The sequence below is a fragment of the Seriola dumerili genome, unplaced genomic scaffold (assembly GCF_002260705.1).
Source record: "Seriola dumerili isolate Sdu_G_001 unplaced genomic scaffold, Sdu_1.0 BDQW01000149.1, whole genome shotgun sequence".
NCBI classification, from domain to species: domain Eukaryota; kingdom Metazoa; phylum Chordata; class Actinopteri; order Carangiformes; family Carangidae; genus Seriola; species Seriola dumerili.
Window position 1 is genome coordinate 24,019,453 of NW_019174404.1, and position 26,693 is coordinate 24,046,145.

Here is a 26,693-nt window from a genome sequence, read left to right on the forward strand (position 1 = left end):
ATCACTAATTAATAATAATAATAAAATGAATAATGATGATGAGTGATGTAGAGTCAGATCTGGAGTCTGAGAGACCTACAGAATGAGGACAGAGAGAGAGAAGTACAAAGTTAATGACATGCAGTAGAGTGATATAAATGAGAAAGAAAGAGAGAGGAAGTGCTCAGTGCATCATGGGACTCCCCCAGCAGCCTCAGCCTGTATAGCAGCACAACTAAAGGATGGTTCAGGGCTCACCTGAGCCAGCTCTAACTATAAGCTTTATCAGAGAGGACAGCTTGAAGCCTGATCTTAAATGAAGGGAGGGAGTCTGCCTCCTGGACCCAGACTGGGAGCTGGTTCCACAGGAGAGGAGCCTGATAGCTGAAAGCTCTACCTCCCATTCTACTCATAGAAACTCTAGGAACCAAAAGTAGACATTTAGAGAGCAGAGTGTTCTGGGTCCTAGCACAGAACCCTGTGGAATTCCATGATTAACTTCTGTGTGTTCATTATTAACATCAACAAATTGAAATCTATCTACATTAGACTTAAATCAGCCTAGTGATGTTCCTTTAATCCCACTAACATGTTTTGATGTCTGTTATAAAACCTTGTGATTGATGGTGTCAAATGGTAAGATCCAGAGCTGTTTCTGTACTATGATGAAAAATCTTCAAACAAACCATTCAAACCATGCAAATAATCACATAACTAACATTTGGATCAAGAGTAGGCTTTTTTAAGTAGAAGTTTAATCATCACAACCTAAAAAAACTGCAGTACATAACCTGTTAAAGATAAGGTGATCAGATCTAATATAGAAGTGCTGATTAAAGGAAAAACCTTGAACCTTGAACAGTTGGAATAGGGTCTAGAAGACAAGTTGATGTTTTGGATGAAGAAACTGTTAAAGTTAGCTCAGAGAAATGTAGTTAGTTAGACAATGACATCACTTTTCAGAATTTGCTAGTTAATAACTGTAAATGAACAAACATGTAATCAGATGAACACAAAGTGTCAAAGTGGAGTTCTCCTCTGTGGCCAGGAAACACACATGTAGCAGAAATATGGTTTTAATTGGAGAACAAGGATTTATTAGAGATGAGTTCAGATGAAAATGGCATCATGGATTAGAGGTCTGCAGCTGCGCCGGTGACAGTCAGAGCAGGAGGCATATTGTTTTCAGGTTGTCCGTCCATCCCACTCTCGGGGACACAATATTTCAGTAACGCCTTGACGGAACTTCGGCACAAACATTCACTTGGACTCAAGGATGAACTGATTAGATTTTGGTGGTAAAAGGTCAAGGTCAGTATGACCTCACAAAACACTTTTTAGCCACTACTCAATTTCACACAGCAATTATGACAGAATTTCACACAAATGGTTCATATTTTATGTGACTGAATAAACAGGGATGTAACCTGAAACTAGTCTGAGTGGCGGAGGCAAGCGACCACGAGGTGATTCTAGTTTTTTCCATTGTAGTTTGTTGCTAAATAACTTTTTTTTTTCTTGCAGTCTTTTTCATGATTTTTTCTAGGACTTATATATATAAATATATTACAACTTTTTCTCATAAAATTGCGACTTTCTTTGTACTAGAAAGACTTAGATTTTATTAGAACTTTTTTCACAATATTGTGACAGTTCTCATGATATGAATCCTTTTTCTCAAAATACAGTTTATCTCATAAGATTGTGACTTCTCATTGACTTTTTCTCAGATACTTTTTAGCTAACAGTGGCTGTAACACGGGTTCCAACAGTATTTGATTATATATCAGCTTCCAATAGCTGCACATTTATCAGCGAAAAGCATCATGAAACAGTTAAAAAGTGCATCTGCCAGATGAGGTTATATTAGTACCTTATACACGTGTGACTACAGTGTGGTGATGCAGATGTAGAAAGCATCTAAACAATACAGACACTTTGTGTTGAGGTCAGTGTGTGGGTCCTGATGCAGTGAAGTAGCAGATGGTAGCAAGCGTGAAAACAATGTACTTATCTGTCCATCACCTTCACTTCCACGCTCACTCTCCTAAAATGCTAATGGCCTTACTTTAACCCCCCCCCCCTTCACTTCCCTTCCCAAGAGTGACACCAGTAAACACTTGCATGACAATGGTGCTGTCCCACAGTGAGCCGGGCCCGGCCGTGGCTGCTACCATTGTATATTAATATGGATGGCAGTTTATAATTCATAGGGCAGGATTAGTTGGGAGTGCTGGTCCCAGGACTGCGGCCTGCTCCCAGCAGTGACACGGCGAGTACTAACAATACTGGACATGCCTCGCTCCCCACTGCCCACCCCAGTGCCCATTATAATAATATATTCAAGGATTTAAGGGGTTTTATCTTAGACACCCATGAATTATGAATGGGACATTTCAAAATTTAATTGCCCCGAATTGAATGATTCAAGATAATGTTTCTTTTATAAATTTGTAATAGGGCCAGGGGCCAAAGGAGGGTGGGGGGTTACATGAAATGAACCCCCCCCCCCCAACAAGCAGAGAAGAAGAGGAATAATAGACGGATGGTGACCTGGTGCAGAGGATGGCTGAAGGTTGATGAACAACACAACACACAGGAGCTGAGAAATGAGATGAAGTTTGATCTCTGACTTTTGGAAGGTGACAGCAACATCATCAGCTCACTCACAACTACTGCAAAGAGTGAAACAGCGAGGAGTCCACTGGAGAGCAAGAGACCCCCCATATAGTATAGGTATAAATGTAGATGTCCATGTGTTGTTTGATTATAGATCAGGTCTAGGTTCTATATTAATACTGTGAAAGTATCAAAGCCTCAGTCCACAGAGAAATGCACACAGCCTGTATTCAGAAACTGAGCCTTAAAACCAGCCGTCAGGACTTCTGGAACTTTGTGATGTCACAACAAAGTAGTCGCCACTCTCAGCCATACACCAAGCCCCTCTCACCTGGACCCACCATCCAACTTTGCAGGATTTGGTTTCTCTGAGTGTTTACCTGAAATCTGCTTTATTTTTATTAGATCATTCAGAAAACAGTCAGCAAATCAGAAGAGAGGCTGAGAGCCTCCTCTCTTCTGATTGGCTCACCGACCTGTTGTTACTAGAGCTCCAGAGAGAAGCCTGAGAGAGGAGGTGTAAAACTACATTGAGATGGTTTTTGGTTCTTAAATGGATCAAAGCTTCAAACAAAAAAAATAAGGAGCTTTAAGTAACTATTGTAAAACCCAAACTCCCATTTTCACATTTCTGTTGATGTGGGAATAAGAGGAAAGACAATTAATTGATTAACCGATCAGTTGTTTGACAAAACATAGTCAACAACCAAAATTCCCCACATAAATGTTTGCTGGTTTTCTGATGTGAGAGTTAAGGGAAATAAATGTTCACTATTTTCTGATAATTATGTGATGTAATGATTTATGAAAAAAAACGGTTGGCGGATTAAATCATCCAGCGAATTATTATTAGTGTTAATAGTTAGTGATTCAGATAATTGACAGTGTGTCCATGAGTGAGCCCAGCTGCTTTATGCTGACTGCCTCCCGACACACACACATCTGAACACAGCAAGGTTTGAAGGTGCAGTGCCTTCAGCTGTTGAGGAGAACTGTGACGACTCAGCATGACTTCATGTTTTAAAATCATCATTTTGGTGCAATTAAAGATACATTTAACAAACTCTGATACAGGCTTATTTATTCTTGTTCAGTGTATGAAGCATAGGAAGTGACATGAACAAGAAGGTTTCAAACAAGCTCCGTTCATTTGTGACGTGTGCACAAACAAGATCAAGCAAAAATGCGAACGGCTGCAACTTAACAGGACGTGTGCGCGCGTGTGTGTGTGTGTGTGTGTGTGTGTGTGTGTGTGTGTGTGCAGTGTCATTACAGGTTGTTTCTGATTGGTGGAATCAGAAAACTTTGTGAAGCAATGGCCACTGAAATCTGTCAGTTCAGTCTGAACAATGTAATGTTACAGTATATGATTCAGTTAAAGATGAGGTTGTACCAGTTTAGATCTATACGGTACAGGAGTTTAGTGCATGTTTCATTTTTAGTGTAATAGAAACCTTCTTGTTAGAGACACCACACTGAGAAAATATGAGCAGCAGGTCTTTTATTTTCATAGGAACAAGAAAAGATGACGGTCCAGACCTGCTTATCACTCACCTGTGTGTGACCTACAGTGGAACATTAGAACTCTAGGAACTGGGACAGTCCATTCTTTTGGGAACAGTAGTTTACACTTAGGTACACTCCCGCGACTTTCAACCACACCTCAAGGTCTTCATCAGCACTTTGCTCAGTTTTCCTAGGGTAAGTTTAGACATCATCATGTGACCTACAGTAAATATGGAACTTGGGTCACATGCTAACACGCAGTCATATGGTTGGCCTCTGTTCAGAGATGGTTGTCCACTTATCCCGCTCCATGACCTTTAACCCTTAATCCTGATTGGTTAGAGGACTAGGACAGGGTCAAAGTCACGGGGTCAGGGGACGTCTGGAAAGGAGATCTTACAGTGGCTGACAAAGGCTAACGCACTGCAACGGTCCAAAACACCTCCATTAGGAGAAAAGAGCTGCAAATTCAGAAAGATGCAGATTCAAAAACACATACGAAAATAAAAAACCAATACAACAACGGAAACATGCTACAAATGAGACAATGTGCTGCAGGGAGACAAAACAAATACATGAACAGCAAACACGCTGCAAATACAGAAACAATACAAAACTCAGAAACAGAAAAACCACTGTATATTCACAACAGAAGAGCTCCAGGCCTCTAGGGGGAGCTCTCAGTGGAACACCTTGAGCCTGAACTTGAGCTTCGACTGAGAGGCCAGACCTACGACTGGACCTTTTACCTTTGACCAAGCAAGAAAATATGAGGGAAGACAGATGAGATGACTTCAAAAGGTTTGTGTTCTTTTTTACATTTGGCCATAGTTTTTACAATATTATAAAAGAGCAACAGAAAACATAGCAAGTGTTAGCGTTAGCTTATACACAGTCCATGGGTTTTCCACGTAGCGCTCCCCCTAGAGGCCTGGAGCACTTCTGTTGTGTTGTCTTTTTTCCTGTTGTATTTGTTTTGGAGGTTCATATGTTTGTGTTGTTGCATCGTTTCTGTATTTGCAGCATGTTTGCTGTTCATGTATTTGTTTTGCCCTCCTGCAGCACGTTTTTTCATTTTCAGCATGTTTCTGTTCTTGTATTTGTTTTGTATTTTCACGTGTTTTTGAATCTGCATCGTTTCTGTATTTGCAGCTTGTTTCTCCTAATGGAAGTGTTTTGGGCCTTGGCAGCATGTTTGCCCTTGTCGGCCACCGTAACATCTAATGTCAAATACGTCGGGAAGTCAAGACGTGTGTGGTTTAAAAGTGGGTTCCTTAGTTTCATTAAGTTTCAGCTGAGCATGTCTGAACAAAGACCAGAACCAGCTGAAACCGGTCACTCTGTCTCCGTGATTCCACTGACACAACGTGAGTCGACTCGAGGAGTAACCACTGATACTTCAATGATCAGCTTTTAGGAGGCAGCCCCATATATTACCACTTGTTATCACCTGACCAGGTTCCATACTCGGGTCACATGATGACACTTGAGCCAACCACTACATATTCTGATGAAGATGAAATGTGATGGAAAGTTCAGAAATAAACCAGTAGGCAGGTGTTGTGATGTGTTGTGAATATTTAGTCAAAAACATACAAACTGTGTTCCTGTGTTGAAGCACAAAGTAGCTCCACTGTGGGTCTTTGAATCATTGCACAGTCAAGAGTTACTGAGGCCACCTCTGCAGTTAACACCAACCAAAAGACAGTAACAACCTCCTGACAGTGCTTCCTTTTTTTCATACAAAAAGTGTCATCTTGAAATTCGTTTTAAGGCGGTCAAACAAAAATACACCTCACTGTGTCTCACCAAGTCCCTGTCTTTGTCAGGGGCGACAGCATTGGCTGCTGAGCCACACATCAGTCCCTTTAAGTGATGTCCACAGACACTCCCTCTAACATGAACTCACTACATTCATAAAGATACTTTTAGAACACAAAAGGAAACAAAATGATTTTGTTTGTGAAGGGCTGCAGCTACGTAATGACTGAAAATGTGCAATTTGACAGTAGAGATCAAACGTGTCACTGAGAAAGCAAAAAAGCATCTTCCATTTTGGCCTGTCAAAAACAAAGTGTTAGTCTCAGAGGCTATGAGAGCAGTTTTTGTTTCCTTCAGTTATTCAGCTTGAAGCAGAAAAAAGGGAACAGAGGTCCGTGATGGTCTTAACTCAGCAGCACAACCCAAAATACTAGAATACAATAAGATTGTCAACTCAAAACATACTGGACACACATAAAATCAACTGCAGCAATAAACCAACTGATCACAGGATTCCAGAGGTTTTGGCTTCATGGAAATAACATTCACCTAACTCCATTTTGGTTTTTCTTCTCTTCAACTTCTAACTCTCTGCTGGGACTTGTTCTGCACCCCTCCCACTCCTGCTCTCCCTAAGTTGTAGGCCACAAACACTTTGAAGAGAAACCTACATTTCAAACTGAAACAAAAGCTAATATTAATATGAACCTGTTCTGCACAAAAGGCTGAGGGACACACTTGCAGTATTTAAGTTCAGCAGCAGACAACTAAAAGCCACGCTGGATGACCACACAGTTCAAAAAGTTCTGCAACTTTCTATTTTCTTTTTTTTCTGCTTCTATATTTCTGAGTCATTTAAGAGACACAAAAATAAATAAATAGCATGGGCTGTGGCTGCACTTGGAATATATTTATTCACCATTCTCTTTGGGATTCTCCTCAGTTCGCTCGGCCACGTCTCTTTGGCCTTTCTGGGTTGAACTTCCATTCGAGTCCAAAGCTGATTGAACATCTTTGCTGACCTTCGCCTTGGTCTCCACCTGCACTGGCTCTCCATTAGCCTCCATCCCGTACACGACCTTCTCCCCGTTCAGAAGGTGACTGTGCTCCTCCACCTGGATCTCCTGGCCTTCCTCCACCTCCTCCAGCTTGTGCAGGATAATGGGAAGCTTTGCATCTGCGTCAGTATTCTCCAGCAAAGCGATATCACTTTCCTCATAGCGAGGCAACGACGCGCCCTCCTCCAGCTTCTTCTGGAAATGCAGACGTTTGGCCCGTCCACTGGCTGACGCCTTCTCCAGGATCTGCTTCTCAGCCAGGCGGAGCTGGATGGCCACACGAGAGTGCACAGAGAGATCAGGTTTCTCCAGCATGGAACGGTCCTCCTGCAAGAGACCACGCCAGGAGATCAGGGGCGAAGAAAAGAGGAGAGAAAGGTGACAAAAGGTTATAAGAAGGCAGCAAAACAGAGGTGGTGCTAATTCAGTTTCACACATTTGATTCTGAAAAGTTCTTGTTGGATCTTCAAACAGATTGGGGACCTGAGGGGGGAATGCATCATATATGTTTTTTAAACTTTCTAGACTCAACAAGCTGACAATCATGTCTTGGATTGTGGCCTTTCAGAGGGTGTTCGTACTCTTCATACAAACTTACAGAACCCTTAAAACCGTCAAATTGATCTGCAGTCAGAAACCTCAGATCACAACTTCCAACATAACTTTGGCTCCAGTCGACTGACCTCTGATGTGGTCTTGTAGGTCTTGAGCAACAGAGCAGCTCGGGTCTCCAGGAAAGTCCACAACTTGATCTCATTGTCCCAGCTGACGGGGAACTCACTGTTGCCCAGGGTGAAGATCTTATTAATGGCACGATCTCCAAGCAGGTAGTCCTTCAGTTCCTCTGAAATTAAGATAAATGTTAGCATCTCTTCAAAAGTAACCAAAGACCAGCTGCAAGAGGAGTTTGGGAAACATGTGACATGGAAGTGGACCACAACAGGTACTGGGCTTGTAAGACAGTGATTTTATGGTAAGGCTTTCATCTTCCCATTGACATTGGGTTTCGTGTGGAGGTCTTCATGGGTCCAGCGCTCTGCACCTGATCCCAAACAGATGCATGGAAACCCAAACCCAGCATGCATACATTTACTTTTTAACAGAATGAACTCGATCTGTCGTCAGAAGAGCTCTGAACAGATCCAGGTAGAGAGAGACCACCAGCACTGACAGCATGACGATACTCCCCTGTCAACCAGAAGCCAGGGATAAGAAGAATCAATGCAGTCGTTTCTTCTCCCACTCTCCTGTGATGATGTCCAACCAAGTGATCAGAGCTGGTAGAAAGTCTGCTCGGGTCCACCTGGGTATTAAACATATTAGACCTCATCCTGACCCACTTAGAAATCATTTGGTCCCCACCTGACTCAGGTGCTGGGTCTTGGTTTCTTTGAACCAAATGGACCCTGATTCAGATGAGATGATGAGACCAGACTGATGTTTTCTCAGTGTGTCAGAGACCAACAGAGGGGTCTAGGATCTTCCAGTGAATTGTTTTGGAGTTGTTGGATGGGCTGTTAGTTCCCCTGTGCCTGACTACACTCAGGTTGATGTTGTATCTAGGGTTGGGAACAGATGGGTGCTTCCATTTTGTATGTGATTCTTAGTTGGCGAAAAACCCAGAACTGCTAAACTCTGCCACTAAGTCCACAGTACTATGTTTTCGTTTTGAAACACCACTCTTGCTACGTATACTCCTGATGTCCACACTGCTCGCTTTTGAGCACTGAAAACAGAGACTTTCGGAAACGATGACGTAGACACCCATGGTCACTCGTGATTAGCTCTCATCAGCCTCGACTACCAGTGGCGAATACAACATGATAATGAATTACAGTGTTACTGACCTTGTTGTCTTTGCCAGCAGCTGTTGTTCAGTTACAGTCTGTATTTTAATGCTACAACTGTCTTTGTTGTTCCTCGTTCAGTGTATTTTGTGTGACTTAACAACTTCAGAGTAGACAATCTGCTTCCTGTTTACACCAGCTCGCACATGCTCAGTGTACGTGAATGGTCATGTGATATGTGTTTTCAGGTGTGTTAGTCTGGACAGAGATAATTTTTGTTTGACAACACTGTTTTAGAATGAAAATGTAGTAGTGTGGACGTAGTCTAACAGATGTATCAAATCTTTAATCTTTCCCGCTTTGTTTAAAAGAAAAGATTATCCAATATGTTAAATATGAGCATAAATACTGAGGAACACTGGAAGTGGATCTGCATCTACACTGAATAATATTGACATCATAACTCTGAACCAGGACCACCCCTGAAATCTATGGATAAAGTAGCTCACACCGGTCATTTCATTGTGTCAGACACATGTATTCAGCATTTCATTATGCTGCATTCATCTAATTTTTAGTGAACAATGAATCGGTTACTGTAGTGTTTCTTTCAGTTTCTCTTACTTATAACTTTAGTTTAGTTAAAAGTTAAACCTATTTATATTTAATGAAGGGATTTGAAAGGATTTAGATATAAGGAACACATTCAAGCTATATTCACACTATTATGTTTTCATTTTAAAAGAAAAACATTTTAGCTCCGTATCACAAATAATCTGTGTCCATAGTAACACACCTGAAAATGGATATCACATGACCACTGACCATACTGAGGTACACTGGGAATGTGTGAGCCGGTGTAAACAAGAAGCAGATTGTCTAGTCTGGTTGTTCCCAACCTTTTCCAACTCATGGTCCACTTGAAAATCTCAGAAATGTTGGCGGCCCACATCCAACCCTGTAACAATACGGAGGTCAAATACTGTCTTCTCAGAGCACTTTTTATTTTAATGATGAGGATCAAACATTCAGGACTGAACTGAAATCAGAGGAAACTCAGTGTTTCTTTGTTGTCTGACTTGTCCATTCACCAACTGTCTCTTGACTCTTTCCTTTTAATTTCTTTCTTGTTGCTAACTAGCTATCCATTCTGATTCTACAGTTTTTTACCATGGATATGATATGATCTTTTAATCAGACTGAGATAGCAAGTGACAAGTATTTGATGTGGTCCAGCATCAACATAAAAGTTCCTATCACTGGTTTATCACAGTAATAAGCCTTAACATGAGAAAAAAAAACACTGAAAAAACAATGTTTTTAAAAATCATCATCGAAATATACTCGAAATCACAACATGGCTAAGTGCAATATGCACATCGCAGGAGCTGCAATTTTTTTTGATAAAGGTAAAATGTCTCACAACATTGTTGTACATTGTTAGCATCCATAAGCGTTGTGGTGCTACAGAGACGCTCCGACCTACAAATTATATTCTCCAGATGTAAAGGAACATGTTTGTTTGGAACAAGCCCCAACAAAAAAAGGGGCCACATTGTGATGGCTGGACAACTGGGTCAGAGCATCTCTAAAACTGCAGGTCTTGTTGAGTGTTCCCAGTGTGCAGTGGTTAAAGTGGACTAAGGAAGGACAACAGGGTCATGGGTGCCCGAGGCTCATTGATATGCCTTGGGCGGGTTTGCCCGTGTTGTCCGAGCTCACAGAAGAGCTACTGTAGCACAAATTGCTGAAAAAGTTAATGCTGCTTCTGATAGAAAGGTGTCACAACAGACAGTGCATTGCAGCTTTCTGAGTGTGGGGCTGCGTAGCCACAGACCTGTCAAAGGGCCTATGCTGACCCCTATCCACCACCAACAGCGCCTACAATGTGCACATGAGCATCAGAACTGGACCACAGACCAATGGAAGAAGGTGGGCCTGGTCTGATGGATCACGTTTTCTTTTACATCATGTGGAAGGCTGCATGCATGTGCGTCGCTAACCTGGGGAACTGTTCGCACAAGGATGCACTATGGGAAGATGACAAGCCCGCAGAGGCAGTTTGATGCTTTGGGCAATGTTCTGCTGGGAAACACTGGGTCGTGCCATTCATGTGGATGTTACTTTGACACGTACCACCTACCTAAACACTGTTACAGACCAAGTACTCTCCTTCATGGAAATGGTATTCCCTGATGGCATAAACACTGCTCAAAAAAATTAAGGGAACACTTAAGTCACACATCAGATCTTGATGAACAAATGATTCAAGGTGAAAATCTTGTACAATGATATAATTTGTTGAGAACAAAATGATGTAATAACGATCAATGGAAACCAAAATCATCAACTCATTGAGAGCTGGAATCACAATTGCAAATTGAAATCACAGGCTGATCCAACTTTCATGACGGCAACTCATAATGTGACTTCGTAGTGTGTATGGCCCTGTTTGCCTGTATACACTCCCAATAATGTCTGGGCATGTTCCTGATGAGTCGGTGGATGGTGTCCTGGGGGATCTCCTGAACAATCTGTGGCTGTACTTGCTGGCATCGTATGCACCGATACACAACGTCCCATAGGGGCTCAATTGGATTTAGGTCAGGAGAACATGAGGGCCAGTCAAAGGCATCATTGCCTTCATCATCCAGGAACTATCTACACACATGATTGCCGGGCATTGTCCTGCACCAGGAGGAACCCAGGGCCCACTGCACTGTAAGGTCTGACAATCACTCTGAGGATTTCATCCCATTACTTAACAGCAGTCAGGGTGCCATTGGCTATGACATGGAGGTCTGTGCGACCCTCCAAGAATATGCCTCCCCAGACCATCACTGACCCACCGCCAAACCAGTCATGCTGGATGATGTTACAGGCAGCATAACATTCACCATGGCATCTCCAAATTCTTTCCCGCCTGTCACATGTGCTCAGGGTGAACCTGCTCTCATCTGTGAAGAGAACGGGGCGCCAATGGCAGACCTGCCACTTCTGGTGTTCTCTGGTGAATTCCAGTCGAGCTGCACGGTGCTGGGCTGTGAGAGGTCCCACTAGAGGACGTCTGGCCCTCATGCCACCCTCATGGAGTCTGTTTCTGACAGTTTGGTCAGAAACATGCACACCAGTATCCTGCTGGAGGTCATGTTGTAGGGCTCTGGCAGTGATCCTCCTGTTCCTCCTCGCACAAAGGAGCAGGTACCGGTCCTGCTGCTGGGTTGATGCCCTTCTATGGCCCTGTCCAGATCTCCTCGTGTAACGGCCAGTCCAAACCATTCCCTTTTTGGGGGTTGTCTTGCTTTTGCCACTCCATTGCACCTGTTGTCACTTTCATTTGCACCAAAGCAAGTGCAATTGATTCACAATCACTTGTGCTTCCTAATGGACAAATTGATTTCCCTGAAGTTTCACTGACTTGATGTTATACTGTGATGATCAAGTGTTCCCCTCATTTTTTTTTGAGCGGTTATATACAGCATAACATAGCACCAGCCCACACTGGTCTACTCTGCAGTTGATTAGTTGCACAAAATACTCGAGGAACGAGGAACAGCAAAGACAGTTGCTCAGAGGCTGATGAGACCCAATCAGGTGTGACCGTGTCTACGTCATCTTTTCCAAAGGTCTCAGTTTCTGTCCATCCAGACTACAACACAACCCCAAAGTTTTCATAATAAAACACAACCCCAGAGTTTTCAAAATAAAACAGGTCCAGCAGAGTTTCTGTAAGTCTCTGTTTTAGGAGTTGTGTGGACGGCAGGAGGAAACACAGTACAAGAGATGTGTTTTAAAACTAAGATGTAATAGCGGGGATTTAGCCTCTGTAGTGTAAATGTACTGTAAGTGATAAATGATCTTTTCTTTTGGACACACAGAGATGAAACTAACAATCTTCTCTTTGACGGCACAGAAGACATCAGGAAGTCACAGAGTGCTAAACCAGTCAGTCTGACCTTCCTCACTGTCCGCATGAATCATGAACAGAGTTTTGGTCACAACTTGTAAAGAAGTCAGAGCCGATCTTTATCCTCCTGCCTCTGATCTGAGCTTGCTTACATGGGAAGATGAAAGAGGAGAAGTGCAGCGCCCCGGTGTGTGTGCACACCATTCCATCATGTCACATCTGTTATGAAATGTTGACACACATACACACACGTGCAAGAGATGATACCACCCTCACCCCACCCCACACACACACACACAGGCGTTGGGGCCATTTTAAAGATTAACATGCAGCAGAAAAAGTGAATAATATATCAAGCAGGGTCGTGAAGATGAGTCCTGTGACAGAGGAGGATGTGGCCTTGTGTGGTTGGGGATTTATGACACTGGCACCGTTCTGCATATATGCCGATGAATATTGCAAAGCCCCAGTGGATTTCTACTTCCACACATCTGGTGGCCTGCCTTGATCAATTAAGCAGCTTGGGAATGGACAGGTCCTGCTCTTCCCCTCTCCTTCCCCTCTACCTCCTCCTCCTCTCTCTCTGTCTCTTTGCCTCTGCTGTGTGCAGAGGAAGCAGTCACTTGACAACGGCCCCAGAGGAGCGTCACAAACTGTGGCATGCTTTGTTTTAGAGTACGTTAGCAGGTTTGTGGCTTAGAGGTTCCACAGGGAAAGTCCTACTGCTGATATCCGACTGTGTGTGTGTGTGTGTGTGTGTGTCTTACCCTCTGTCATGCAGAAGACTCTGAGGAAGGCCAAGAGCTGGGCTGAAATGGGGGGTTCATTACAATGCAAAGCAAAGACACAGGACCTGAAAACACAACAGCATACACATGTAAATAAACCCATTCAGAAAACAAGAGGAGAAATTAAATACTTGAACATATGCACAATAAACACCTCGACAGTCTGAACTGACAGAACCACTTTCTAACAGTGAGACCACCTCAGGTCTTCTCTGTATATTCTTCATGAGTCTGTATAATTAAGCCACAGAGGAAACAAATAATATGAGCAGTGCTGTGTATGGGGGCGTAGTCAAACTATGGATCCTGTATTTCAGGTCAAACACTTATCAGAACCTCCTTACAATCCAGTAAGCGCTACAACTACAACATGACAGCACACGTAAGTAAATGAAAGGACAGTGATGAGGAGTTTCGCTCCTTTGTTTGATGTGAGATAGAATAAAATCTGTATATGACATTCCCTAATATTCATTTAGCTTTTTTTATTTTTGTTGATGTTGATGATGTTATTTGGTTGTTTGTTTCTTAACTCTAGGCTGCAGGGACGCAGGGTGGGGCTGTAATTACTATCAAATAAAAAGTAAATCTAAATCTAGTATATGTCTGGACCACCTATGGTCAAACCTTAATTCTATAACCACGATGTCGTCTGACAAAATCACCAGCACATAAATCAAAGACAAAGAATGAGCTGTGATGTCAGCTGCATTTACTGTGAAATTATCACACCACAATAGTTTAGTCTTTATTTACTTCAACTCCATAACGTAAACAGAGTTTTATTAGAGGCAGGTCTTTATGTCTAACTCCCTGTTTGATATGTAGAGTTGATCATAGTCGTTAGTACGAAGCCTCGTTACCGATGACTTCTCTCTCTCCCTCCCTCTCTCCTGCTCTCTCTGCTCAGTATGTCTTATGTTTAGTTATTCCTCTGCCTCCCTTAGTAATAATGATACATGGAATTAAAGTAGTTTATTTGCTATAATGGAGGCGAGGCTCAGTGTATTAGAAGCGCTCCTCCTCTTCCCTGCAGTTCCCGAGCAGCCGGAAAACCAGAGCGGTTCAGTAGACTGCTGCTCAGCACTCCACTGACCAGTGGTGGAAATATCATCACTCAGTCAGTCACCAACTTCCGAGATTATAGGGCTGGTCTTACTGTTGCGCTCCAGCCAAAAAAAGAAAAAAAAAAAAAAACAATAAATGTGAAATTTTGAGATTTCACACACAAATAAGTTTTATTTTGTAACAGAGTCTAAAATGTAAGAGTGAGGACGCATCAGATTGAATCCTGGCCTCTCTGCTTTCTCACTGAAAATAATATTAGTCTAGCAGCTTGAAGAACAAGTGTGATCCTGGACTCCACATCATCCCATTACACACTGAGCTAATTTTAGAGAGGACAATTTTTCCTCCTGCTTGAGCAAAGTGATCGATGTGGTGATGGGTAGCACAGGGTCGACGTTATTACACCACACAAACACATTACAGCCGCCTCTCCACTCTTCCTATCAGATTACCCCTCTGTCCATTCCTCCAGCGGAGCAGCCAGCTCAGGGAGGTTAACTCTTTGTACCAGAGGTTGTATTGTGTGTTTAAAAGGTCATTGTAGATGTACTGGATAAAACATGAACTTATTACATCTTGTAAATGAACAGTCAAAAAGTGCTCATTTATTCCTACTTATCAGAAAGAAATGCAGTGGAGGCAGAAGGAGTGAGGAGTGTGATGATAGCAGCCGCTCGACATCTCAGTGCGGCCCTGACACCGAGCGCAGAGCTGTTTCCTTTGAAAATGATCTACAAGCATATCTGTCAATTTAATAGAGCGCCCCAGCAACAACGGGGATTGTTTCATTTAATTTCCACTGTTGAGATTTAGACTGTCATCAATAAGAGATTAAAAGGCGTCTGATTAAAAATGCCGAGCAGAGAATGCTGCATAAAATTAAGAGGCTAATGATAAAATGATTGAGCTTCTTGGTGATGAAAGTGTTGGGGCTGATGGTAAATTGATACTTGGTGGGGAGGGATGAAAAAAAGAGACCTGCTGCAACATTTATATTATGTGTTTCAATTATGCCAAAGGGGAGCCTAATTGGTTGAAAAATCTACTGTTGGAAGACAAAGTGCGCCGTGGCTTTATGAAGGGTACATGGAGTTAGTCACGAGCCTGGAGCTCCCCTTGACCCATATTAAAGACTTCAGAGTAAAAGGCTCAGGTTTGCAGATTCAGTCCTTCATGAGAGCAGACACTGTGTTTGTAGATAAGAAGAGGGACGTTTGTCCTTCCACTCCAAACAAAAAGCTAATAAACAGTGACATAAAGAGCAGGTTGGACGCACGCTGGGATGCCGGCTCGTGCCAACACTTCGGCCTTCATGGCATAGAGGCGTTCGCTCTTGCTGACACCTAGCTTGATCTTGACTCTGTCGTGGGCGTTGTCCTGGAAGAAGAAACCGTTGTGGATGACGAACTCAGCATTGGATCTTGTGCCATAGAAGATGTAGATCTACAGGAAGGACATAATAAAATCATAAAGACACATAAAGACAGGCAGCCCATAAAAGGACTGAGACAATTCATTCCCACATAAAAAAATACCAAACATGTTGATGGGCTGTGACCCCTTTTTTAAGCCTATATTTACTTAAATCCTGCCAACTGTGAACCCTGGAAAGTCATGCTGCATTAACTATTAGCTCTTATCTATTAGATCTTTTTTGGACTGTAACCACAGAGGCAACAATCACCTGCAGTACTTTGATACTGAAGTCTACATGTGATGATTATCAGGCAAGGTCTAATGTTATTAGTACTGGGAGCTTGACAAAAATGCTGAAAATGTTGTCTGTGGAACCTGGTTGTGGATACTGCTGTATGTGTGTGTGAGCAGTTTTTTTCTTCTTTATTTATTTCATTTGTTTGTTTGTGCTGTTGATGTTCTGTATAAATTATATATTTTTTCCATTTCTTTTTTTGTCCTTCTCTACATATTTTCTGTATTTTGTACATATAAAAACTAGGACAAAAAGGTATTAAAAAAAATTGTACTGGGAGCATCATCTCTATATAATTTCTATGGACAGTTATAACAGACAATCAGTCATCAACATCACTGAAACCTGTGATTTCTGATCCTAAACAATCTTTGTAGCAAACTGCAACATGGTAAAACATCCAAACTAATGGAGCATCAAAGTCACTTTAAAGTGTGTAATGTGAGAGAAGGGAAACTCTCTCTCCATCCCTCTGAATCTTCTCCAGCAAGATACTTTTACCTGGCTCTGTCCTTCTTGTACTTAACTGCAGACGTGTTAGAGCTGTGTGTGTAAACAAAGAGAAGCAACACAGACAATAAAGCAGTAGTAACCTGTTCGTTCTCCTTGTAGTCCTGCAGCGCCACACATTCACAGCGATCATCCTCCAGGTTGTAGCCGGTGGTGATCTGCAGAAAAACAATCACCTTTACTAATCCAACCTGTCCCAGTTTTAATGTTCAGAAGAAGAACAACCTCCTCATGATATTGAAACCATATGTTACTAGAACATGACATTTTATCATAACAAAATATCCAGAGTTTTCAGTGTAAAATAATGTGTGTGAGTGTGTGTGTGTATGTGTGTGTGTGTGTGTCCAAGACTTTACCAGTACATTAGTGTGGTTACACATGTCCCACAGGGGGATGAGGGCCAGAGTGACCCGGCTGCCGTCCTCAGTAGGGATCTGGTTCTGACGGGTCATCACCGAGGACACTGCCCACCTGTCACACACATGAAACAACCACTGCTCAGTACAGTGGTGTTCATTTACTCTCCTGACAGGGATCATATGATCCTGGTCAACAGCAGGAGAGGGAAGTTCATCAATTCAACACTGGTATCAATATGTAGAGAAAGTTGTATCAGATGAGGAGGGAGAGAGAGAGGGAGAGAGAGGGAGATAAAGATAGAGAGAGAGGGAGATAAAGATGAAGAGCGGAGGGGAGAACAGAGAAGGTAAATATGGAGAGAGGAGAGAGAACAGGGAAGGTAAAGATGGAGAGAGGAGGGAGAAAAGAGGAGGTAAAGATGGAGAGGAGGGAGAGTAGAGGAGATAAAAATAGAGAGGGAGAGAGAGGAGATAAAGATGGACAGAGGAGGGAGGATAGAGAAGGTAATAATGGAGAGAGGAGGGAGAATAGAGGAGATAAAAATGGAGGGAGAGAGAGGAGGGAGAAGCCTGTATCAGACATGATCAGGCTGTGTGCTGCTGTAATGATATTCCCACAGTAACTGTGCTAGTCTTTATTTACTTTGTGATACAGAGTGAGTGTGAGCTACACTCGGTGTGTCACCATGTCTCATTACTGAGTATGACACTTTCTGTACAGTGGCCATTGACTGTGATAGACTGGTGGATGTGGTGCAGAGGGTTTGCTGTGGACATGTCTCTGCTGCATGTGTGTTCTGCAAACCAGATTTTAAACAATAATACAGTAGCAAACAGCTTTTTTCTATGTAAAGATATAGTGTAATGGAGTCCTGAGCAGAAAATGAAGCCACACCCCCTCTGTGTGTGTTGTAATCCAAGTTTCTCTGTTCTTCTGGTAGCGTCTGCAGGTGAGTGCACGTACGTGTGCATGTTAGTGCATGTGTTCCAGTTGTTAAACTGACGGTCCTCCCTATGTTTATGAACACACAGGCTATGCCCACAGGTGAGATGTCAAAGTGCAGTATGCAACGTTCAGGTGAAAGTGACCTGCAAGAATTTCCTCCACTGAAGAAGAAACAACGTTTTCATCTAAAAAGGCCTCAGACAAAGAAAGACATCGGACCAGAGCACAGGTGGACTGGACATGAGGACTACTGGCTCAAATTCTGGTTGGCCAGTGGACTGTCAAAACATCCATAAAGTTTTTCAAGTGTTTACTGGCTCCTTCAGTGTCGTTATCGGCTTCAGCAGTATCATTTGTGTGGACAGTCCCAGTGAATAAGTCCAAGGTTGAATTTGTTTCCCAGTCCAACCATGGAGCCAATACTGGTCTGGTTTACTGAGAGGAGAACCCTACGAGCTGCTACAGGGTCCAGCTTTACTCAGAACTGGTTTTTCTTTTCCTCCATGTGTCAGTAACTTGATGGTTCATAATGTTACATGTCCGTTTTCATTAGTGACGGCTGTAGTCATGATAACATTTGCTAACTTGCTGTTACCAATATTATCAATTTGTTTGGCAAATGTTGTTATCACTAGCTGGCTTACTTATTACCATGAAGCATATGATGGCAATGCTAGCATGGGGATAATGCTTGTGGTTAGATTGTTTTTGTTGGCTCTCATGTTTACAGGGAAACTTTATTCAGTTGAGCTTCTTGTTGTGTGTTTAGTGGACGATTTTACTGGGCTCTGTAGCAAATTACTGACAGAGCGTGAAGGTGTGGCTGACGAAGCATTTGTTTTGGTCTGAGATGCTCGTGGTTTAGTGCGACATCTAGTGGCAGTGACGATCATTTACAGAACCTTTAAAGTTGTCTCATGTCTCAACAATGTCCACCAGAAACCCTCTGTCAGAAACACAATAAACCTGTAGCTGCTGTAACATCTTTAGCCTGAAGCTACACCTTAATGTACAGATCCAGATCCAGCTTTACATGTAGTAATACTCAAGTCTAAGTGATTTAGTCACATTAAGATGTGAGTAAATTAAAGCTTTAATTTGGACTGTGTCAGTGGTGTCTGACTGGCCCCATCAGATTCCTTTCAGACATTGTCACAGTTTGCAGTGTACATCATTACTAATGGGAAAGATGCACAAAACTGTAAAAATATGAACCAAGGCGATTCTTTAGCATTTGTTCCACTTCACATGCACAACACATATAAACAAGCAGAAGATGTGAGGAGTCTGAAAAGAGGCCGAGGACATCCCTCACCCTCCCACACTGACCTGTAGTCATCAAATGTGAAGCTGTCCTTCAGGGCCAGTTTGCTGGCGGCAGGATGAGTCTGGAGGGAAGAAGGTGGATGTGAGGAAAGAGAGAGAGAGAAAGAAAAAAAACACCAAGTGAGGAACACCAGTGTGAGGAATTTTATTATGCAGGCATGCTGGGGGGGGGGGTTTGGGGGCTGACAGGGACGCCTAACAAGAAGGTCTGGGAGTAGGGGGCCACTACTGGGGCATGTGTGTGTGTGTGTGTGTGTGTGTGTGTGTGTGTGTGTGTGTGTGTGTGTGTGGTCCGTTAGTGCAGTGTGACACTCGCCACCCCCCCATACATCACTGTCAACTTAATTTGTTGTGGCCAGCAGCCGTCATAAATCTGCCTCATCAATTTGGGCCTGAAACAGGGTGTGTGTGTGTGTGTATGCGTGTGTGTGTGTCCACCGATGGCACCGGTTTCTCCATTTAAAGCCACAGCCACCTAACACAGCCATTTACAAACTGCCCTCAGCTTAAGCAGGAGGGAGTCAGAGAGAGAGAGAGAGACAGAGAGAGGGAGAAACAGAGAGAGAGAGAGAGAGAGAGGAGTTTGGTGGAATGTGTACAGTGGGAATAAAAAGTCAGTGAATCCCTTTGAATGACCTGGTTTTATGCATTGACGGGTCACAAACTGGGATCTGATCTTCATCTAAGCAACAAGTCTCGACAAACACAGTGTCCCTGAGCTGATATCACACAAATTATAATAATACTTTTATGTCTTTTGTGTACACAGTCATTAAACATTCACAGTGCTGGTGGAAACAGTCAATGAAGCTGGTTGAATTAGGTTAAATTGTTCCTAAAAGGCTAAAAAAAATCTAATAATGCAGTTTTATGTTTAACTGAAGGAAGTTTCAGACAGCTATGACATTGAGATTTGAAATTTACAAAATTAAAATGTCCTATTCTGCCTGGAAGTATGCTACGACAGGCTAAAATACATTGATATGGTCTTTGAACTCCTTTGACATTGTGTCTCATACTAACATCATCCAACACATCACCTCCTGAACACACACACACACACACACACACACACACACACACACACACACCTCAGGGTAAAATAGAGTGGTCACATCATATCTCACCTCTGGAGGTGAGTAGCTGCTCTGTGCGTGTGTGTGTCTATGTGTGTGTTAATACAGCGTGTCCAGCAATGACACTGATTCATCTGTACAAGTGAGTGTGGAGGATCATGCTTGTCAAGTTAAACAAAGTGACCAGGCTTGTATCTCTCACACACTCACACATCCAGAAACAATTATCTTTGCTCTGTCTGACTCTCTCTTATCAGGGGAGGTGTGTGTGCGCACGCGTGTGTGTGCACGCGTGTCTGTGGAGGGGGTGGGGTGGGGGGGGTCATCAATCAGTCAGTCAGTCAGTCAGTCAGTCTCTCTGTCTGTCTAACAAGATGTTAATGGCTACTGGCATTTAGCCCTTATGGACAGAATATTTCCAAGAACTATAAGGCCATGGGAACTAAACATGGGGCCTAAGCCAAGAGCTAAAAGTCCTCTTTTGTGTCTTGCTGCTCTGTTCTTTCACCACAAATAAAGTTCACGACTGAAAATTCTGCCACAAAAATTTCTGGGCCATCAGAAAGAACTGGGCAAAGGATTTGCGGACTGCAAAGGGGGCAACGTCATCACATGCAGTTCCAGAGCATGCACACAAACACAAACAGATTCAAACAGTGAGCTGCTCGCTGAAATATGTAACATCACAGAAAATGAGCATGTTCACCCGGGGTGTCATGTCATCTGCTGATCAGAACTGGAGCCAATACATACCCCCCGACTGTAGAGTCACGTGACCCAGGAGTGAATGCTGACCGCACCCTTTCACAGTGACAACAAAAGCCAGGTGTCGGCATGTTTTTTTTTTTGTCCAGTGTAAAAGGGGGTTAATATTCATGTTGGTGTCAAGTTGTGTTTTAATGACACTGAAACACGGGAATCTTCTGGATTATTTCACAAAGCTGCGAGGCATACAGCTTTGTCTCTGATAAATCATGTCACTGTCCATCAGTTTGCTTCTAAATAATACACTACCCATGAGCCTCTCCCAATGTTGCTGTAGAGAAGAAGCCACTTCATTGTTGCTATTGGAAATAAAACATTATGTAATGGTCAGACAATTCATTCAGAGCTGACACAGAATCTAAACTCCTGAAGGTTTTCTCAGGTTTCTCAAGTATAATCTTCAGCTTCTGTTTGTCAGGAGCAGAACACACACACAACACAAGGTGAAGCTCAGCTATCATGTTTCTTTCTAAAACACACCACGTTTTTTTTTTGACCTTATTAACATTCATATGGGGTTTTTATATAAGAAACGTATGAGCAAAATAATCCGTCAGAACAATGCCATCCGGCCATCAATTAACTATTCTCTTCCACTACCCCTTTGTTCTACTGATGATGCTCAAAGACAAACAGAAAGAGAAGAAGAAAGAAAGAAAAAGGGAGACGCATGTTGTTACGTTAGAAGACACGAACACAGTGGATATTGAACGGACAAGTCAGTTCTTAATTCCAAAAATCTCTCTCTCACACACACAGAGAGAGAGAGAGAGAGAGAGAGAGAGAGAGAGAGAGAGAGAGAGAGAGAGAGAACTGCTCTGTGAGCTCTTGATGCATTAGCATGTAAAGACAAGGGTCATCCATCATGTGTCCATCGTGGAGAGACAGAGGACGTGGGTTGGAAGTAGCCAAATGTGTGTGTGTGTGTGTGTGTGTGTGTGTGTGTGTGTGTGTGTGTGTGTGTGTGTGTGTGTGTGTGTGAGAGCTTCTTTTATTATATTTGTGTGATCTGAAAACCCGGACACAACTATACTATACTATACTAACGACAGGTCCCCACAAGTATACACAAATATGGTAAAACAAGGATGGGTATACGTTTGTGTGATACATGAACAAACAACTGAAGTGGAATGCTCCTGTAAGAGGACTATAATCAGCGTGTAGGGGAGAGATGTGTTCAGCCTCATTTAGCTTAAACACTGAAAGCAGAGAAACAGCTCCAGCACCTGAACGCTACTAAAACTATAGTATTTTTTTTTTTACATTTCTCTGTTTGTTTATACTGAACCATTTCAGAACGGCAATTCCAGGGGCTTGGGATCTCACAGAAACTTGCATGAAACATGGAAGCGCCAGTCATCATCAGCTGGTTGAATTTGTGTGTGTTATGTTTTGCCCCGAAAAACAAAATACAAGACAAAAAACTGTGGATGAGGTCATGGCTGAGAGGACGGAATCAGCATAGCAATACATTTTGCTACGCAAGACAGAGGTCAGCTGGAAATAAAGTTTTATTCAGCACTGCAGACCACACCCCCCAAAGTTCCTGAACCTTTGGAGAGTACTACCCCCCGACCAGGGACTTTTTTGGGGGTTGATCAATTACCCCGGAATTAAATTTAGACCCTGGTTCCTGCGGTCGAAACACGCGTAGTTCCTCAAAAGGTTCCTGGTTCCTGTGGAAAGTTCCTGCCTTGAATCTGGAACACACCCTCGACTGTTGGGAGGAGTGAATCCAACCCAAAATCTAAACTTGTCTCAGATCTAAATTTAAAAATTTAAACTTGTGGGGTCCATCATTTTTGTCCCCACAAAGCTGTCAGACCCCACAAGTACAGAGGGGCCCCATTTGTCGGACCCTACGAATATAGTAAAATAAGCCCCCACACACAAACACACGCAGGCACAGACACAGAGGGAGGGGGAGAGACAGAGAGAGAGAGCTCTGTGTGCACTTGGGCTCATGTGTGTGTGTGGTGCGTGTGTCCTGTCCCCTTATCTTTGATACATCTCCTTTCTTAAAACACACACACACACACACACACACACACACACACACGCGCGCACACACTTCCCTCCTTGTGTAGCCCCTCACTCTGTCCCCACCTCCTCTCTCCTCCTCAGATGACCGGGCTGGAAAATTAGCTTGTCACATTGGCTTTGAATTGAATTGACCTGAATGTACCTTCCTTAAAAACCTCTCTCCCTCTCTCTCCCTCTCTCTCTCTCTCTCTCAGTCTCTGTTTCTGTCCCTGTCTCTATCTTTCTCGGTCTCTCTGTCAATACAATTCAGTGTATCTCAGTAAGCTTTATTGGCATGAATATCAGGTGTAAAATACTGCTAAAGCATTGAGGATAATACATCAATAATGAGATGAGAAAAGAAAACAATATATATTTCATTAGGTGAAATAAAATAAAAAGATATCAAAACACAAAAACAGTAAACTAATAGAAACATTATTAAACAAAGCACTCTACCATCCAAACCTCACAGCCCAACACTCACTACACTACAGCTGTATTTCATTATCAGATAATTTACCCATTAGTATCTCAATTAACTGATTAATCGTTTGCTCTATTAAGTGTCAGAAAAGACTGGTTGTTATTATGTATTATTATTATTATTATTATTATTTTTATTATTATTATTATGTACTCAAAGTCCAGTATCAGATACTCAGATATCCAGTCTAGTCATAGTGATAGAAAAGCATTCAATTAAATCTGGAACCAGCTAATTTTTGGTATTTTATCTTTAAATAAAAAAAACAAAACAAAAAAAAACCATTAAACAATTATCAAAATAGTTGCTTATATTATTAATATTAATTTTCTGTCTGTATACCAACCAATTGAACATATCAGACAGAGGGAACTGGAAATAAAGACCTGTTACCTTCTGCAGTTGAGGTAAATAAAAGCCTCGTTCTTGATTCGAGGAAATAGAACAGAACAGTAAACAGCAGCAGTAAAACTGTTGTAGGACAACTCACTGTACACACAAGAGAAACTGAGTAGCAAAAAACTGAAAAAAAACTCTAGAATAAAACAATAATTATTAACAATGCAATATCTGTCATGCGTCTCTATAAACATTAGACTGGTGATACTTTGTGCCCATGTATCAAAATCATCACAAAAGAAAGTCATAGTGTATCACAAAGATGTAAAAAGACAATATGATGATAGTAGAATTATTAAGTGCCTTGAATCATCAGTGTATTACAAATCAGCAATGATGATGCTACAATACCCATGTCAAATTCTCCACAGTCACATTGTATTATTTATAACCATCTATAGTATCATTTACTCAGTGTTGTGCTGCAGCATCACTGGCATTAGCAGGAGCAGCAGCCTCAGCAACCCAAACAGTCAAAGTCCACACTAACTGCTACGATGTATCGACTCAGTCCAGCTTTGTCCAGCTGCGCCATCTGTAACTCAGCTTTAATTTAACCAAAACATGGTCACACAGACTGATGTAGTGCAACATTCAGGTAATATGGCCAACGAAGACATCGTTTGTCATTTTTTGTACAGGCAATCCTGTGATCCAAACCTGCCTTGAGGCTCAAGGTCTGATGCATGCAGCCAGATGCGCTCCGGACGGCCGTCCAACCAAGGAAACAAGGGGATCCGATAGTAAAGATAAAGAATATTTATTTTGAAAACATAATCTGTTCCACCACAACAGTTAAAAGAAAAATAAAGGTGCTCTAGCCTACGCCTTCAGATGGACTGGAGAAACTGACAAAAAGGTGCTGTCAAAAATCTATGTACTGCTCTTCCTGGGCCTACCTGAGCTCTGCCAACATTCAAGATAAGGAGTGGTAAAGGGGAACCATGGGAAAAAGGGTCTGGACAATTATAATATACAATTATAATAACAAATTAAAGCTGCAAGTAGCGTTAAGCAGGCCCTTGCACTCTTGCGAATGTCAGGGGTGCTAGCAGGAGGCAAAACAATTTTCACAGTTAAGCATCATAATGTGGTTATGCATTTTTGGATCAAATTTGGGCACATTGGACAATAAATATTGGAGTTATAAAATTTGCTGTGCCGCCACAGACATGCCGACAACAACCGTGAAAAAGCTTCACAATTTAGCATCTCAAATGGTCTTATTAAAACTGTAGTAGGAGTAGGAGTTCGATAGCAAAAACATGGGCCAAACTTTCAAAGTAAATTCAAAATTGCGGACTCTAGGAGGAGTACAACGCCTGAAAAGTGCCCACTAAATTCAACAGCGGCATTCCAATTGGGTTTAGTTTTTAAATGTGAAACAGTTTTATTTGTTTACCGATTTGAATCACCTGGTCCCTTTGTTATTGAGGAGGGAACCCTTTGTGGATAATTCAGCTGCTGGGGAAAAACCTGTTGAATGTCTGGTTCATAATTTATTAAAGAAACAAAGGTAAGCAGTCTCAGTTTCCAGCTACTCCCTGTCCAGTGAAGCATGTCAGCAAATCACTGAATTTTTAAAAAAGTGAAAATGCTTCATTCATTTACCTGTTTTAAACCCCTGGTCTGTTTTTTATGGACAGAAGAAGATCACTGCAGATAATTCAGCTGCTGGTAAATACCCATTTTACGTCTGGTTCATACCCTATTTAAGAATCAAAGGTACGCAGTCTCAGTTTCCGGCTACTACTAGATGTCATGTGTCCACTGACAAGCGTCAGTGAATCACTGATTTTTTAAAAAGTTATTTTTAGGGCAGTTTGCCTTTATTCGGATCGCTACAGTGAGAGCGACAGGAAAGTCAGGAAGACAGAGAGAGGCGATGACGTGGGCCATGGGTCGGACTGGAACCTTGGCTGCTGTGGGCAGGACTAAACCTTTGTGGTATGCGCTCTACCAGGTGAGCCGTACCAAATTACTGATTATTAAAGTGAAATTGCTTAATGGGTGTTTCTACCAGTTTAATCCCCTGGTGTGGTTGTTATGGAGAGGAGCACAGCTCCTTGGAGAATTTGTCTACTGGTAAAAACCTTAACATCTGGTTCATAAATTATCAGAGAAGAAATCAAAACAAAGGTTAGCAGCAGTCTCAGCTCCCAGCCCTTCCCTGAGACTCTGTCCGCTGTACAGCTTCAGTGAAACACTGACTTTAAATGTGAAACTACGGTATAATCAGTCTGTTTGATTGTTTGATTTCCTGAACGACTGATACTGAAGGAATCCAAACCAGGAGAAGCTTACGGTAATGGTAGTGAAGACAACAACTTTTGATTGAGAGACCACTAGTGGCAGAAGTTACATACTGTGCTTTCAAAGTATGACGTCTTTAATTCGTAAAGAGTAAATTCAAAATGGCTGACTTCCTGTTGGGTTTAGGGTATAGAGGTGCAGGAGGCTTTTTTGTAGGTCTTGGCATGTTACATGTGCCTACCAAATTTAACACATGTAGGTGAAACACAGGGCGAGGGTTCCTTTGTTGAAATTTTCTAGGGGACACCATCGAGACATTATGCCACACCCATGTGCAGGACCCATAAAACATGTCAATTT

The 26,693-nt window shown here is 42.3% G+C and overlaps 1 protein-coding gene across 1 annotated transcript in view; it reads right to left on the reverse strand.

The window, feature by feature from the left end:
• Positions 1-5,262: 5,262 nt before the first annotated feature.
• Positions 5,263-26,693, reverse strand: part of setd3 (SET domain containing 3) — a 37,593-nt gene continuing 16,162 nt past the window's right edge. The window contains exons 7-13 of the mRNA XM_022750742.1: positions 19,332-19,390; positions 17,054-17,168; positions 16,778-16,852; positions 15,750-15,916; positions 13,385-13,470; positions 7,607-7,767; positions 5,263-7,250 (exon numbers count right to left, since the gene is read on the reverse strand). Coding sequence (XP_022606463.1) covers positions 6,777-7,250; positions 7,607-7,767; positions 13,385-13,470; positions 15,750-15,916; positions 16,778-16,852; positions 17,054-17,168; positions 19,332-19,390 — 1,137 coding nt within the window. The 3' untranslated portion in view covers positions 5,263-6,776. The remainder of the gene's footprint in view (positions 7,251-7,606; positions 7,768-13,384; positions 13,471-15,749; positions 15,917-16,777; positions 16,853-17,053; positions 17,169-19,331; positions 19,391-26,693) is intronic.